Genomic DNA, 15,345 nt, shown 5'->3' with positions numbered 1-15,345 from the left:
CGCCTTTAGACTGGGGTAGGGTGATGGGGGCTAATGCTGAAGCCCTTCGAGAAGACGTTGATGCGGCGGACGATATGTATGAACTCCTAGAGATGGTAAGCTTTGAATTATCATGGTTCTCGCTTTTTAACTTTTGAATGCGAATTGTTTCGTGTATTGCTTACTTCTCAAGGGATTGGTTAGCCCTAATTCTGAAGAAGCTGTTGATGCGAACAAGATGATTAAATTGTTTGAGGTGACTAAGGCTGTGATGAAGGTGAGTTAGGACTGAAGGTGTACTGTACGGTGTAAGTGCAATTATCGGAAGTTGTTGTGACCTTTTTTGTACCGGTATCTGACACCTGCAGACTGCCAACCGCAGACTGCATACCAACGCTAACTCGCAGTTATTGAACGCTAACCGTTTTAAAATGGGTGCTTAGACTTAAATAAGTTACCGTTTAAGTATCAGCGCTATTTGTAGGCAGTCGGCAGTCTGCAGTTGTCATACACCTTTTTTTGTACTGATATATGGCGGTACTCGCCAAATGGTCTGACTTTATCGGCGTTTTATTTCTCTTCCTTTCCTCTCCAGCTCCCCTATTTATATAATTTAACGTTAGCTACCGCTACACTACCGTTTTCGTTTAAATGTTGACCTACATGTAAAAGCCAATTTAAAGCTTGCCATTTGTTGTACTGCTCTTTTCTTGTAAGCTTACATAGTCAACAAAAACAAATAATAATTATTATGAGTCATGTACTGGTTGACCTTGCACTCTAAATGTTAGCAAGTGGCTTTTGCATAAAAAAGGGAGAAAGTTGTATTGCTGCAGCGATAAGACCACCCGCAACATTGCCTTCATTCCTATACTTATCCACAATGGAATGTGAAATGGTCTAGAAATGGAAATCGGGTGGTTGTCAACTTTTAACTACTGCATGACAGGAAAAAAAATATTGTATTGTACCCCCAAAAGGTGTTATTTTATAGCAACATTACAGCCTCCGTAAAGGCAACGCCCTTGTCTCTAATTGCCTTAAAGGCTGTGCCGACTTATTCAAAGGTATTTTTGCGCGGTTTACTGAATATGCGGGAAAAGCAGATCTTTAAGCAAGTGTTATTGAAATCCAAAAAGAAAATTGGGGGGTAGCCATTCATTTTTCAAAGATAATTTGTCAACATATTTGTAAAAAGCTTTAAATTACAAAGGTATGTGTGACTTTCTTTTCTAAATTGAAGCTTAATTATCTCTGAAAAATGCGTGGTTACCCCCAAATTTCTTTTTGGATTCCAAATTAGAGCACTTGCTAAGTTCTACTTCCCCCTAATAGTTTTAAACCGCGCAAAAATATCCCTGTCTTAATAAGCACCACCCATAGGAAATCTGAGTATCTTGAGATGTGTAGAACATATGCGCAATAACAATAGTAGGCACAGTCCTTAAATTGTTATGATACTGTAGTAACTCGTAATTATATTCTCTTCTGCGTTGAACTCATTCTTCTTGGTTTGTGACAGTTAAGGGTCTCAACTTTTGAGGCCTTAAACAAACTCTCTTAAACACAAGGAAAGTTGTTTAGACCAGTCCTTAAAGATGTTGCGTGTTCGGGTACAAATTGTATGGACTTTAACACAATGTAGTTTTTGCAATTTCTTTCATTGAGAGTTGGGGTTGTATTGCACCATTTGTGAATAGAAGGTGTAGAAAAAGTGTTCACCAATTGATGATTTCTTTTTGGTAAATTTGGTAAAATTGACATGGTTGATTTGACAAGTAAATAAGAAACGTCTTACTGAATTTAGTTCGTATGTCTATGATCAAATAGGTAAAATCACTTCAGGCTGAAATGGCACTCGAGGAGATAGCTAAGAATGGAGGTGGAGAAAGAGGTATTGTGGATCATCACTATGATATACAGTGTATCATTCCGAATACATGTAATGTTAGAGGGTTGATGCATGTAAAACTGTAAAGGAAATGGACAAAGTTTGACCTATGGGCAATGCTTATCAAGTTTAAAAAATAACTCGTTTTTAATAAAATTAGATTTATAACTAAGTAACTATATTTTGAAGAATAGGAAGTAAAAATGAGGGAACTCCATTATATTTTGATAAACGGTGGGTCATTTATACTGTTAAAGATATGTTGAAAGTTTGGCCCGAAGCTGACTACATTTACAGGTACTTTTGACAATCCTGCACTCATTTTGTTTAGCATTATAGGGATAGGTGCATTATGTGCAGTATTTAAAGTGCATGACATGGGACATCAAGTTTAAAAGAGTTACCACCTGGAGAATAATAATAATAATAATAATAATAATAATAATAATAATAATAATAATAATAATAATAATAATAATGACAATAATATTAATAATGAGTGCACATACATTTATATTGGTCAGCAGAGCAAGAGTTGATGGATGAAATTGCACACTTGGAAGGGGAGCTTCAACGATATCGGGTATGAAGAAGAAATAATTATTGTTTGTGATGTTCACATGCTTTTTTTACATCACAAAATTAAGTCCACAACTGTTACTTGGTTTTGTTTTCGGAATCTAGCACCTGAAAGGTCACAAGCTTCATACAGAATTAAGTTTTGACTTTTATTAAAAACTGTGCTTTTGGTTGTTTCTGGAATTAGTTAACAGAGTGAATCCCCCCAACCTGAACTACCACTGGTGAGAGGTCCAAAAGAGCATTATATGCATCTGTTAGTTAAATGATGACAAGTCTGTAAAAAATACGTATTTGTTATTTGCCAGCTGGGAGGTCCGTATAGCAGAAAACTGTGAGGTCTTGAAAATGCTGCCCAAAGACCAAGGTCACAGTTTTCACTACATGTATATGGACCAACCCCTAGCTGCTAAAACTTTTTCCCCTACCTCTCTCTCTCTCTCTTATTCTCTCTGATATCCCTTTTTAATTGTTGACTTGCACCCCCTTTGATAGCGAATGCAGAAAGAGAAATATTTATATTTGAGTTCTACATGTATTTCTGCGCCTCTTAACTGTCTAATAAATATCTGTTTTGAAACACTTCTGTATGTAATAGATTTGGTGGCAAAAAATGGAAATTTAAGGTCATGACACAAGCTCATGCCCCTGTCGGCAGGCAAGATAGAGAAATTCTGCCTGCTCCCAGAGCCAATCAGATTGCAGGATTTGCAGAATTCCATCCGCTCGTGCATTGAGAAAAAAATAATGTCTTTTTACTTTTATTATAATATCAGTGTGGAATTTATTTATGAAGATATTCACTGGATAATTTTTGAGAATGCAAATTATAAGCTGAAAATATGGCTTATTGCCTTCCACCATGAAGACATTCATTTCCACAGTAGCTTTATGGAGTGTCTTACATGTGGGAAACTGATTTAATTCCTGTCCAATACATTTTCCATTCTGGCACACTACAGACTCTGTAACCCCAAATAAAAATATTTGTCTTTTGACTGCTGCTGGTTACAAGTACAGTTTTACCAGAAACCCATAAGGGTTGAAACATGTAACGCGAGTTCACAGCTTCCCAATATTCAGTGCCAACTGATTAGTTGAATGTTTCAGTGCTAAGTACCATATTTGGAAACCGCTCACTCTTGTTGTTCCAAATATGGTACTTAGCAAATTGAATATTCAGAAGCTTGTTTCCCTGAGCACACAAGGGGCCGTTACACGTTTCAACCCTTATGGGTTTCTGGTTTTACTTTAAAATTTAGTTGTTCTTCTCATTAATTTTGCATGTTTCTGTGTTTAGAAATATGATGGTACTGGAGGAGAAGACTTCATGAGAGAGATTAGACAGATTGAGAACAGTAGGAATGTGAGCATTGCTTCTGAGTCAGTAATGTGCATTGTATTTGTTTACCATTTATATAGGCAAATGAGTACATGTAAGTTGTGGCAAAGAAGGTCAGGCCACAAGCAGTTTCACAGATTGTTTAAACCACGTTTCTTGAGCTCTGCCCTAAATGGCTTCTAAGATGCTTTAGAGTGCAATTTTGACTTTTTTTTTTGTTAACAGGCACTGGAACGAGAACTCAACGAGAAGGAAGAAGCCTTTTTCCAAGAAAAAAAAAAATGATGAAGTTAGTCAAATTTAAATATTAATACCGTAAAGTAACTGCAACTTTTCTTTCTCATTCCCTTTGACTCTGTTCTATTGTCGTGTATAAAATAAGCATTCTGTGTTCCAGTAGGATTTACGTTCAGAAAATTGGAAGTAATTAGATGCACACCCAATTTTGACATACAATACAAAGTGTTCCTTTAATTAATGCACCTATCAATGTTAAGCCCCGGGGGGTGGCTGAACGAAAGGTGAGTGGTACATACATTGTACTCTTATTGTGTGCCGCGAGGTCTGAAGGGTATTAATTTGGCCATCTTTACTCGCCCCAGCGTGGGGGCTTTTGATACTTTTTGGCCAGTTATGTTGTCCTGGGGGTGGGGAAATTGACTCATTGTTTCAGAAAATGTCAAAATTCCACCCCTGGGGCTTAACATTGATAGGTGCATAAGTCTAAGCCTTTGCTACCTATTTCCATCAGTAAGGGTAATTAGGTAGGGGTTATTTTTAGCTTAGGGTAAATGCAGCTGTTTATCCCTTCTTGAGGAGCAAAAAAGTTTGGGGGTCAATTTGTGACTTTAATCGCCTTTATTCCAAGACACAAGTGATGTTTAAGGTGGGGGGAAGAACAAGGGGACACTTTTTGATGCTTATTGAAATCCTCTTGCAGTTAATTATGGGAATTTCTAGACATGCATGTTGTATCTGTATGCGATACGGTATTTTTTAGAGCAGTAAAATTCTTAAGCTAGAGTGTACTGTAAGTATCACAAAACCTTGAAGATGGGAATGTTAATTATGCTGAAGGTTTGTGTCAAAGAATGATGACTCCAGGAAGGAATCATTTTCCTGCAAATGTTAGCGCATAATTTTGCTCTTCTTAAAATGAAGGAAATTATGCTTTATAATATAACAATGATAGGAATTACCAGGTAACATTTCACTCAAAACTACATGTAATGTTTATTCTAAATATTAGCTTATAGCATAGTCTTTCTGAACAAATTTTGGTTGAAGTGTTTGGTATGTTACATTACATTAACATTGGATAAAAGGAAGCATGATGAAGTTTCTGTGTCGATGATTTAGTATAATTCAACCTGTGAAATAACTTTTCATTTAGTTTCTTGACAACTGGCTATCATGAGATGGTTGGCTGATTTTCCTGAGGAATGATGTTAGAGAAATGAAGTCATGAATAGCTGCTGTACAATTTCTTTGACTTGTGTTCTTATATGAGCTCAATTTTTGTACATGTACACCATTATATGGACTCATAGAATGTACATCGAAATCAACAGGAGAGTCCAACATCGTAATATTGGGAGACAAAGTGGTTGAATGCTCAATGATAAATTAGTACATGTATGTATCTTTTAGCTGGTTGGCAGACTGGATGCAGCAGAAAGAGAAAACAAGTCCTTGAAGAGAGATGTGAGTGTCTTCTGCTGATGTTTGTCATTGATTTTCTGATTCACCTGATTTCAAACAGGTTTCTGTTTTGTCCTGTTCTTCTCTTGTGCTTTCTCCCTATGGCACATATTATTTTTGCAACAGGTTAATTTAGCAAAATAATTTACATGCACATTGATATCGTAAATACATTGTAGTTATGGTGACAGTTTAGCAGTGCATGCAAATCTCACAAACTTCGTTCTTTCAAAGATAATGCACATAATGTCAGTGACTTGATTTAGACACCTTAGGACGTAATGAGTATGACATATTTTAGGATATCAAATAATAATAAAAAAAAAATGATAATAATACGTGACATGCTAAACACCCTTACTCGCAGTCCGAGACCGAATTGCTAAGGGCGTGGCTCAACGAGATCGGACCGAAGGAGCTGTGCTGCTGGCTAGGCGCTCGGCCCCTGAACACGACCCATGTATGACCTCGGAGCACAGCACCACAGCCTGATGGAATAGACTGTGAGTCGATTTTGCTGAGGGAGGAAAACCGGAGTACCCGGAGAAAAACCCTCGGAGTCAGGTTAAGATCGACTGAAACTCAGCCCACATACGATCTCGGCGCCGAGAGTTGAACCCGGGTCGCAGAGGTGGAAGGCACTGTTGATAACCACTAAGCCATCCTGACTCCCCTGACTCTGCAAGTGGACATTTCTAGGACTTCCTAGTCCTATTTCTTGAGATTAATTAAGTTTTCTTTTAACATATAATTGCAAAAATCTTGCATGTTAATAGAATTTTATGATATTAAGTATGAATTATCTTTGATGTTTAGCTGGATAGAGGCAAGATGGACATGCGGGATTTACAGCGACAAATTGAGCAACAGGTTTGCCTGCAATCTATTTGATAGTTGATATTGGAATGTTAATGGCAGCTATTAAGGTTAAGAGTAAGGGGGAAAGATTCTGATTACGTGGTTTTACTTCAAATTTCATAATTGTGCAGAATATCACTTTGAAGCGAACTTCCAAACAGCCTTCTGTGTGTTACTTATCAAGTTTTTTATCCTGAGAACCAAAGATGCTGATTGGATGATGTTTTTTAAGTAAACATTAAAAGGTCACACAATAAGTAATGAGTATAAATTGTACCCTCAATTACAGTACAGTACCTTGCTGATTTGGTGGTGTCTATTGCTCCATAACCTTCAATCCCACTCACCTCAGTTTGAGCATCATCAATGAATGTTTTACTAATGATACATTATGTAGTTAGCACAGTCATGAACGGGGCTGACAAAAAAATTGTTATCTTTATGACGGTTTTGGCCACTTCAAATTGCAGTTTAGATCAAACTAGTGGGTGGAGATTGTTGAAGAACAAAGCAGTTAGGGAGTATCCAGGGTAAATACCGGGCCTAAGGCCCTCAGTGACAGCCCTGGATGTGATCTGATTGGTTGAAAGCAGTCATTTGACATTTTCTCAGCCAATCAGAAGCAGGACAGTGCATTTTAGCCTGCACATGTTATTTGGCCGGCTAAAAGATGCTGTTGATTTTACATTTTATTTTGGTTGCCTGCAATAGAGTGTATTGACTTACTCATAACATGCTGATTTCTCTAAATAAATAAAAAATTTAAAGTAAAGTTTGTAATGGGTCTAATGGCGAACAAGGACAATGTTGAAGGCACTAACTGAATTGAAAGGAGCATTTCAGTACTTTTGATCTGCACATGAAGAGCTGTGTAATCGATTAAAAGGAGAGGGAGCTATGGAAGAAGCAGATATTTTGTTTTGAATTAGTGTCAGATCAAGTAAAACAGCTTCAACAAAACTTCAAACTATGGTTGACGGGCATTGAAGCTTGTAAACTAGTTAAATCTATAGATATCCTGCCTGAAGATAGCATATCAATAACGACGTCTGGCATATCATGGGGGTGCTCCCATGGCGCAGTGTCAAGTGCTGGTGTAAAAGCGGCTGCTAGACAGGCAATCTTGAAGGCTGAAGCTGCTACACTTCGAAGGCTCCGTCAAATTGAAGAAGAAAAGAGAAGAGTTGCATTAAGCTTTTAAACCAAAATGACAGAGGGGTGGGTACATCCAGGCTGAGGAACACGAAATGGTAGCCCTCACAGAGCACTGAAGAAGTCAGCTCAGGCAGTCACAGAGTTTGAGATGGTACAGCGAGAGAAATGTGTTTATGTTCGGAATTTGCATTTATGGCCGCAGTTTGATCCTCTAGGGATTTTACGCCACATCTCGGTATTTAAGCCTTGTCGCCTCTCGCGTTAGTCACTCGACACAGCCAGTTTTACCGCTCGCACCTTGCCGAGCTTAATTTTTCCAGTATGCTGTTTACGTTTAGTCTCGTAGTTTACAGTGATGTAATTCGTTTTTTCTCCGCCACTACTTTATTTCTTGTATGTTAGCTTTTTCTCGTCCCCAATAAACACAACTGGTCGTGTCCTTCCTATTTCAACGTGTTGTTGCCTTTCTGCTGATTAGAACTTAAACGTTTTCTCTGCGGCGGAACGCAGTGACATAGCAGAGAACAGCAATTGATACGTCGTAGATGAAATCGCATTTGGAAGTGAAACAAGCAAACCTAATAATGAGCTCCTGAAAGCGATTCCACTGGAGTCAGAACTGCTATTCCCTATAAGCCCTGCTCTTCCATTTATGCCCCCTGACAATACCAAATTCCATCAGTCCTAAAGCTTGTCCATTTTGCGATGAAATCACCCAATTTCAGCCGTCAAGACACAACCCACATCCAACTCCAAGCTGAGACATGGATATTCACCATCTCCTACAGCAGCAACAATAAGCAGTAATGGCATTAATCGCACCTCAACCTGACATTCCTGTGTTTAGCAGTGATCCAAAAGAATACTGCAACTTTATCAGAACCTTCGACAATTTGATTGACCGAAAACGCGCAATCTGAGTATCCTGCAGTATTCAAGTGCCCAAGTGCAGGAACTCCCTCAAAGCTGCTTAGCGATGAGGGGGTCTACATCGAAGCTCGCAAGTTGTTAGTAGACAGATACATGGGCAACCATCCACAAAAAAAAAAAAAAACTGCCATGTGTGTGTGACTGCATCATCAATTGCCAGCCAATTCGTGAAGAAGACGGTGAGGCACTTCAAAAGTGCTCAGCAATACTCTCAGAGAAATCGGCTACCTAAGTCGCTTTAGAGAATCTAGATGCTCTAAAGAGAATAGTTGATAGGGTGCCTTATACCCTCAGATTGAAATGGTATGGTGACATGAAGTGGCAAATAAAATGATGCAGCAGGAGAAAAGTGATACTACTCCAAAGGGCATTGGAGATATTTCGTGGAATCAAGGACGAGAGTAATTAACCATCCCATTTTTGGAAAGGTATCAACAATTCAAGCGACAAAATAGAGCAAGTGGGAAGAAAAGTGAAATCCTTGCAAGTTCAAGGAAATTCGAAGCAATCACTGGGTGGTCAGCCGCAAATAAAACCCAACTAAAGTGTCCCTCTTGCGAAAGACATCACGGGTTTTCGCATTGGGGTTATCCAGTGACCACTAAGAGTTACGTGTAGTCTGCACCAAGACACTTTGGTCCAATTACCTGGTACCCAAACAGTTCTTGCAGTGCGGTCCGAAGTCCAAGGAGACGCTTTTGCCATCATGTTGTGTGCTGCGATAAGAAGCATTCTACCTTCGTCAGTCCAAACGAAATAACATCTTCTGTAATCTCTTTGGGGCAGAGACCAGTGGCTTAGTGAAAATCGTCACCAAAGCCTTATGGTCAAATTCAACACTGATCTCCCGTACTGTAGTTATAATCATCATCATCATGCGGACGCATCCGAGAATGAGTTAACAATGCTTTTCCAAGAGACTCTATCAGCCATCAAATTTGGGAGATCATTTATATCTTGATTGATGTCCCTTGCTATACAGTCAATGTAGTTGAAAGGTCTTCTTCCTCTAGATGTCCGTGGGAACCTCATGCAAATGACATCGGAGATTTTTTGGTCTTTAGATCGATAGCAGTGGCCAGCAAATCTGGCTGGGCGTTGAGCAAGGATGGACGATATTTGTGGAATACCATCGTAGATGTCTGCCTTGGTTTTATGTTCGCGCCATGATATATTCTGAGCCCTCATTAACAGTCGATTGTAAGTGCCATTGAGACGGTCCTGGAGATCTTTCTTCACTGTCCAGGTTTCACTGCCATGTAAGAGGATACTCTCAACGTATGCTCTAAAGAAGTCAAGCTTGGTTTTCCTTGAAATATTTGACTGCCAGATAATGTGCCAGATAGTTTGCAGTTTGCATAATGTGTAGTTATAATCGTGAAACCGTTTCTGTTGGAAATACGATTTCAAGAAGTTTTTTCTCTTTCTGTACATATGGTTTTTTTTTCGACCGGAATGAGGGCCCTGCTTGCATACGCTAGCAGCTACCATCCTGGAGTAATGCAGCTCCAAGACCCCCCTTAGCGGCATAACACTTAATCACAAGGTCCTTCCCTCGCTCATAGTACTTCAGCAGTGGTGGAGCTGTCACCATCTCCTTCATCGTACTGAATTCCCTGTCAAGAATTTCGCCGCATAGGACTTGAATTTGTACCCTTTTGGGTACGCTGCCCGAGAGGCTCAGAGACTTCTGACAGTTTGAGCAGGAACGTTTCAAGGTAACCTAAAGTACTCATAATGCCCCTAACACCTAACACATTACTTAGCCTTCCTATATAAAGAACTACAATTTTGCCTGGGGGTTGCCTTCAGTCCCTCTGAAGTAAGCAAATGTTCAATACAGGGAACCTCTATTTGCTGAAAAGTCATCTTCTGTTCAGCTTAAAGGGGCTAGGTCACGCAATTTTAGGCAATTTCAGCATTGATTAAATGGTCATAGAATTAACTAAAATATCAAAATAACTGTTCAAAACTATAGAAGAACTCTTACAAAACACAGGGAAGCCAGGAAGGGACACGGATGGACAAAACTGGAGAGGATTAAAATGGATTGAATTTGGGTAAATTTGAAAAGCGTCGGCCCACCTTTTTCAAATTTATATCAGTCTATATCAAAATGTCATTTACCTAGCCCCTTTAATGTTTCGCTCTTGGCACCTTTTCAACATCTTTCTAATTTCGATGTCGTGATCAGCCATCGCTTCCCGTTTCGTGTCTCCAGTGCCAGCCAATATCGTCCGCTGTTGCCTACACACCAGCAAGGCCTTCAACTGCCTCATGTAAGCACAATTGGAATATTTCACTGGTCGGCGAAGTCCCGAAGGGCATATTCCATTTATACCTGCCAAAGGTTTTGGTAAAGGTCATAAAAAGAGAACTCTCTTCTGTAAGCTTTATCTGCCAATAAACATCTTGCGGTCCACTTTTGTATAAATTTTTTTAGGATCTCTTTAATAACTGGCATTGGAAAATTGCATCTCTTTAGTGCATTGTTCAAGGCCTTTGAGTCCAAGCAAAGGCGAAGCTTGCCGTGACCTTTCTTTGCAGCCACAACAGATTTCACCCATTTTGTTGGTCTTTCTACTTTCTGTATGACACCTTTAGCTTCCAGGTCATCAAGGTAGTCTTTCAGTGGCTTTCTCATAGCTTCGGGAACTCTTCTCAATGGTTGCTACTTGTCAGCTTCGCATTCATGTTTGCATTCGATGGCTGCTCGGCTGTTTTGAGACGTGCAGATTTAGGCCCGTTTCAAACGTCGAACTTTACATGTGCCGAATCTAATGCAAATGAGAAAAATCATTTTCGCTCATTTGCATTAGATTCGGCACATGTAAAGTTCGACGTTTGAAACGGGCCTTAATCCTTTTATTCCTTACTGTGAATAATTACATCTGGTGGGCGGTTTTGTTCCCGATCAGGATTGACACGGTGCGCATCTTGCTTAGTAGTAACGGTGACTTTGTACTTCCTTTTATACCTGGAATTAGTCACTTGCATGTTGCACTTCCCAAGAGGTTTTAGAGTAGAGGAATGTTGCATCTTGAGGACTTGCATGGTTCAACTTGGTGTGACTGTCCACAAATTTTATTCCCTGGAAAGCGCTCAACTTAAAGACGTCACATGCGGCCCCAGTATCTTCAGTGCTTCATCTATTTTGGAAGGGGCAGTAGTCTGTGATGCGTGCACTGACCTAATTTCGAGAGTCAATTGGACCGTAAACAGAGATTCGCGAAACTCACTGGAGTAGTCCCCTAACACTGTGAACTGGATGGCGGGGTCCAGATTTTTTTCTTGGTACCACGCATCAAACATTTGTGAAGTGATTTCTTCTACCACACTTTCCACATGTTTTGCCATATGCAGGTCATTTCTCCCGCTTGAGCTCGTGAGTTCCGCTGCAGTATTTACCTTTTTTGGCGACCCTTTGGTCATTCTTTTCCAGGTTCTTTTTGCAACGCTGTTTTAAAGTAAGTATCTCGTTCGGATCCGATGCTGGTGCGAGATCCTTTAATTGCTGGGTAGTGGTCTCCCCACTTTTGCAAATGTCGATCAGTCATCGCTTTTTCGAGGGTAAAGTGCCCTTCTTGCAGAAGCTTCTTTGTTATGGTTGGTCTCAAACACCAAACACAATCCCATCACAAAGTAATAAATCTTGCAAACATTACACGATTTAGCAAGTGTTCTAAGCGATGATACATCTGGAGTTAAACGCATGCCTCTCAACTGTTTCGTTAGTTAAGTACTTTCAAATTCTTGGGAAGTTTAATAGTCGTGTCCTCGTAAATTTCAAGCGCTTCTTCATTGACTGCTGAACGAAACGTTGCTGTCTCGTACTCTTCATCGAATCGCTGAAGCCTTACAACCACGGCGTTACGGTAATTATCCCAAGACTTTTTAACGTCCATCCTATCGAGCTTTAAAGGTTTAGGTATCGGTATTTCACTTGGAAAAGAAGGTATTAATAGCTTATTGTGTACGATTGCTGCAGACGCTGTATTAGTAGTCGCTGTTTTCGCGTTTGTCATGATAGCTTGATCGTTCTGATCGCTTCTCTTGTATTAGTTTCCTCCTGGCACCGTATTTCAATCACAGCTAAACCGCCGAGGGAAGACCTAAAAAAAAAAGTTTTATTCGATATGTACAACGACTTTTTGTACAGCAAACAGCCAAACAGTTATAAATTTAATCAACATATCGTAACACAAGTGAGCGCAACGCAATCAAGTTGTGTCTGAACTGCCTGCTAGACAGTCGAGTAACCTCCTCCAAACCACTAACCCTAACTGCTACTGCTACCATTACTGCTACCATTACTGCTACCACTACCACTACCATCGTTATCTACGTTTCTACCAGATAGGAAACATTGTTGTTGTGTGACTCAACGGAAGTATGTTTGATGGTCTCAGATACCCATGCGATAGCCCATAACGCTTGCCAACAGTTCTGTAAACTGTCATTCATTCAATAATTATTCTAGTGTAAGACAAATGGCGTCAGTCATTCAATAAAAAATAAATATTAACATGAATGACATCATATCATGCTGCGTTAGCTATGTTAGCCACGTTAGCGTCACATATGTAGTCTTTTTTTTAGAGATCTCAGTTTTTTTGGTTAAATGAATTCTAATAGTTTAGTGAATTCTCCTTCTGAATGTCATGTATGGAGAACTGAGATCATGTTATCCACTTTGGCAAGAACACATCCTTCCGGCTTTAAAGGTAAAGCACAGTCGGTTCACCTTATTTCCTGATGAACACTCGCAGTATGTAGTCTAAACGTCGGCATCTAAATCAAAACTGAACACATCCTGCACAATGAAGAAGTTTAGTAGTATTAACCTCAGTGTGCTTAATTGTTCATCTTTTACACAGTATGATCTGTTTAATGTGCAATAAAACAACCAACAGTGCAATTTGTTAACGTAAAATTGGAATAATGAAGCTGTGTTACTGATAGAATGCCTTATGCTTTTAATTTCCGTGTTTCTTTATTCCCAGTCTTTAAAATTCAATGTCTTTTGTAATCATCTGCAATTTTGTACTTTGGTCAGAGAGAAAGCATGGTGATGCGGAGAGGAGGTGATTCTGAGTTTAAAGACAAGATGTCAAAGAAGAACAAGGAATTGTCAGAGTATCTAGATGAAATTAGGGTAAATGCCGTTCTACCTTTGACATGTTTCACCCTACAACATTTCAAAGTTTTTTTATTTTTTATTTTTTGGTTTCATTTGAACGTTCTGTAATTACAAGTTTTGCATATACATTGTTGCTTTCCTGCATTTCTTTATGACAATCGTACAGTAATAACATAATACACCGTTGTTTGCAAGAAGCTATGTTTCTTCACTTCGTTTCGGTAACACTTGGTCTCCACCGACTCATCGGACACAAAAACGTATTGGAATGAGGGTGCGAAATAGCATTGTTGAATTTAAACACGATTTTGGGAGAAAATGTTGCGTTTTTATGATAGTGCAGTGTTGAAGATGACCATGTTGAATTTTGTTTGGGAGTTTATCCTTGAGAAATTACGGGATCGGTTTGTGTACCATTTAATATGTGGTATAATAAAATAAGGTTGAATTTTAACTACCAAACCTTGGATGTTTTTGTTTCTATTTTCATCTTTTTCAAGTGAAATTAACTAAAAATGTCCCTTCCAATTTGAAACAACTCGGATTATTACATTGTGTACATTTTGTAGCGTATGGAGAGTTGTTTTTCCAGACTTCCCTTCGCTGTAAGAATATCGACTATCATAATAAACATTTTAATGTATGGACATTTCTGTCATATCTGTAGGTCCTTCAAGAAGCCAATGATGAATTGGAAGAGCGCATCAATAATATTCAGAAAGAACTTGAAGACTCAACAGAAGAGATGAACAAGATGACCGATGAGTACACTAAGCTTAAGGTCATTTAATTATTTGTTACTTCAGCATTTACCTTACAGAAATTTTTATAGGGCTGAAATTTTTATGTCATTGTTTTGAACGTAATTCTGGCACAACCGTGAAAGCGAACGTTTGCTGTTAGGCGACTCACTTCTTTTAGTAACACCCATGCATATAGCCGTGGCATGCTTCCAAGGTTGAATGAAATTATGTCATGCACAAATTCAACCACTTTAGCGGCCTTGACGTTTACTGTATCAACCAGAAGAAGAGAATAGCAAATCTTTTTCGTTTGTGTTGTTGTCCTGTAACTTTTTGCATTTACATGTAGAAGGTTCAGAACAGATTGACAGTTATGACCAGTTATGACAATTGTTTTTTTTTCTTGTTGCAGACCATTCTTCAACAATCAGACTTGATAATTGATGATATGAGGAAAGAGCGTGATGCCCTCAGAGCGCAGGTAAGATAAGACAAACGTATTATAGGAACGCATACGAAACACAAATATATGTATGTGCAAATAATGTGCAGGTCGATCGTTGAAGACTTCCAGAAGCACAACGTGAACACTCACTAGGAATCTCTTCTATTCTAGGCTCATCGGCCTAGCACTCCAACGTGACTGCTTGTTGATAATTACCATATAAATGTTGGCAGTCCTATTGCCTATATGTATACGACAAGGGGTGATTTAGCCCAATTCCGTAAACAGGAATGCAGATTTCAACAACCATTTGTTAGGAAACTCACGATTCTTTTAGAGATTATAACGAGTACCGATATTTCTGACATCAATTTAGTCTTTTTTTATTTTCTTAATTGCCTGCCCTGTATTTATTTATGTATTCAAGAGTGTACTTTTGGTTTGAAAAACTCCAAAACAGAGATGATTGAAATGTAATGCACAGACAACAAGCATCCCTCATGACGCTGGAAATCATGTGTCTGTGGAGTTCAGTTTCGAAATCTCCCTCGGTATTCTCCTCGAAGGGCTGTTCTTCTGGGG

At 39.1% G+C, this 15,345-nt stretch overlaps 1 protein-coding gene across 1 annotated transcript in view; it reads left to right on the top strand.

Moving 5' to 3' along the window:
• LOC138042919 (centrosomal protein of 290 kDa-like) overlaps positions 1-15,345 on the top strand; it is a 91,942-nt gene that overhangs the window by 113 nt on the left and 76,484 nt on the right. The window contains 12 exon segments of the mRNA XM_068888984.1: positions 1-95; positions 173-256; positions 1,810-1,873; positions 2,398-2,453; positions 3,750-3,815; positions 4,017-4,066; positions 4,068-4,080; positions 5,442-5,495; positions 6,309-6,362; positions 13,492-13,590; positions 14,243-14,356; positions 14,731-14,799. The exon segment at positions 1-95 is cut by the window's left edge and continues 113 nt beyond it. Of these exon segments, the coding sequence (XP_068745085.1) occupies positions 1-95; positions 173-256; positions 1,810-1,873; positions 2,398-2,453; positions 3,750-3,815; positions 4,017-4,066; positions 4,068-4,080; positions 5,442-5,495; positions 6,309-6,362; positions 13,492-13,590; positions 14,243-14,356; positions 14,731-14,799 (818 nt within the window).

The sequence above is a fragment of the Montipora capricornis genome, chromosome 3 (assembly GCF_036669925.1).
Source record: "Montipora capricornis isolate CH-2021 chromosome 3, ASM3666992v2, whole genome shotgun sequence".
NCBI classification, from domain to species: domain Eukaryota; kingdom Metazoa; phylum Cnidaria; class Anthozoa; order Scleractinia; family Acroporidae; genus Montipora; species Montipora capricornis.
The sequence above is the reverse complement of the archived record's forward strand: the minus strand, read 5'-3'. Positions and strand labels throughout refer to the sequence as shown.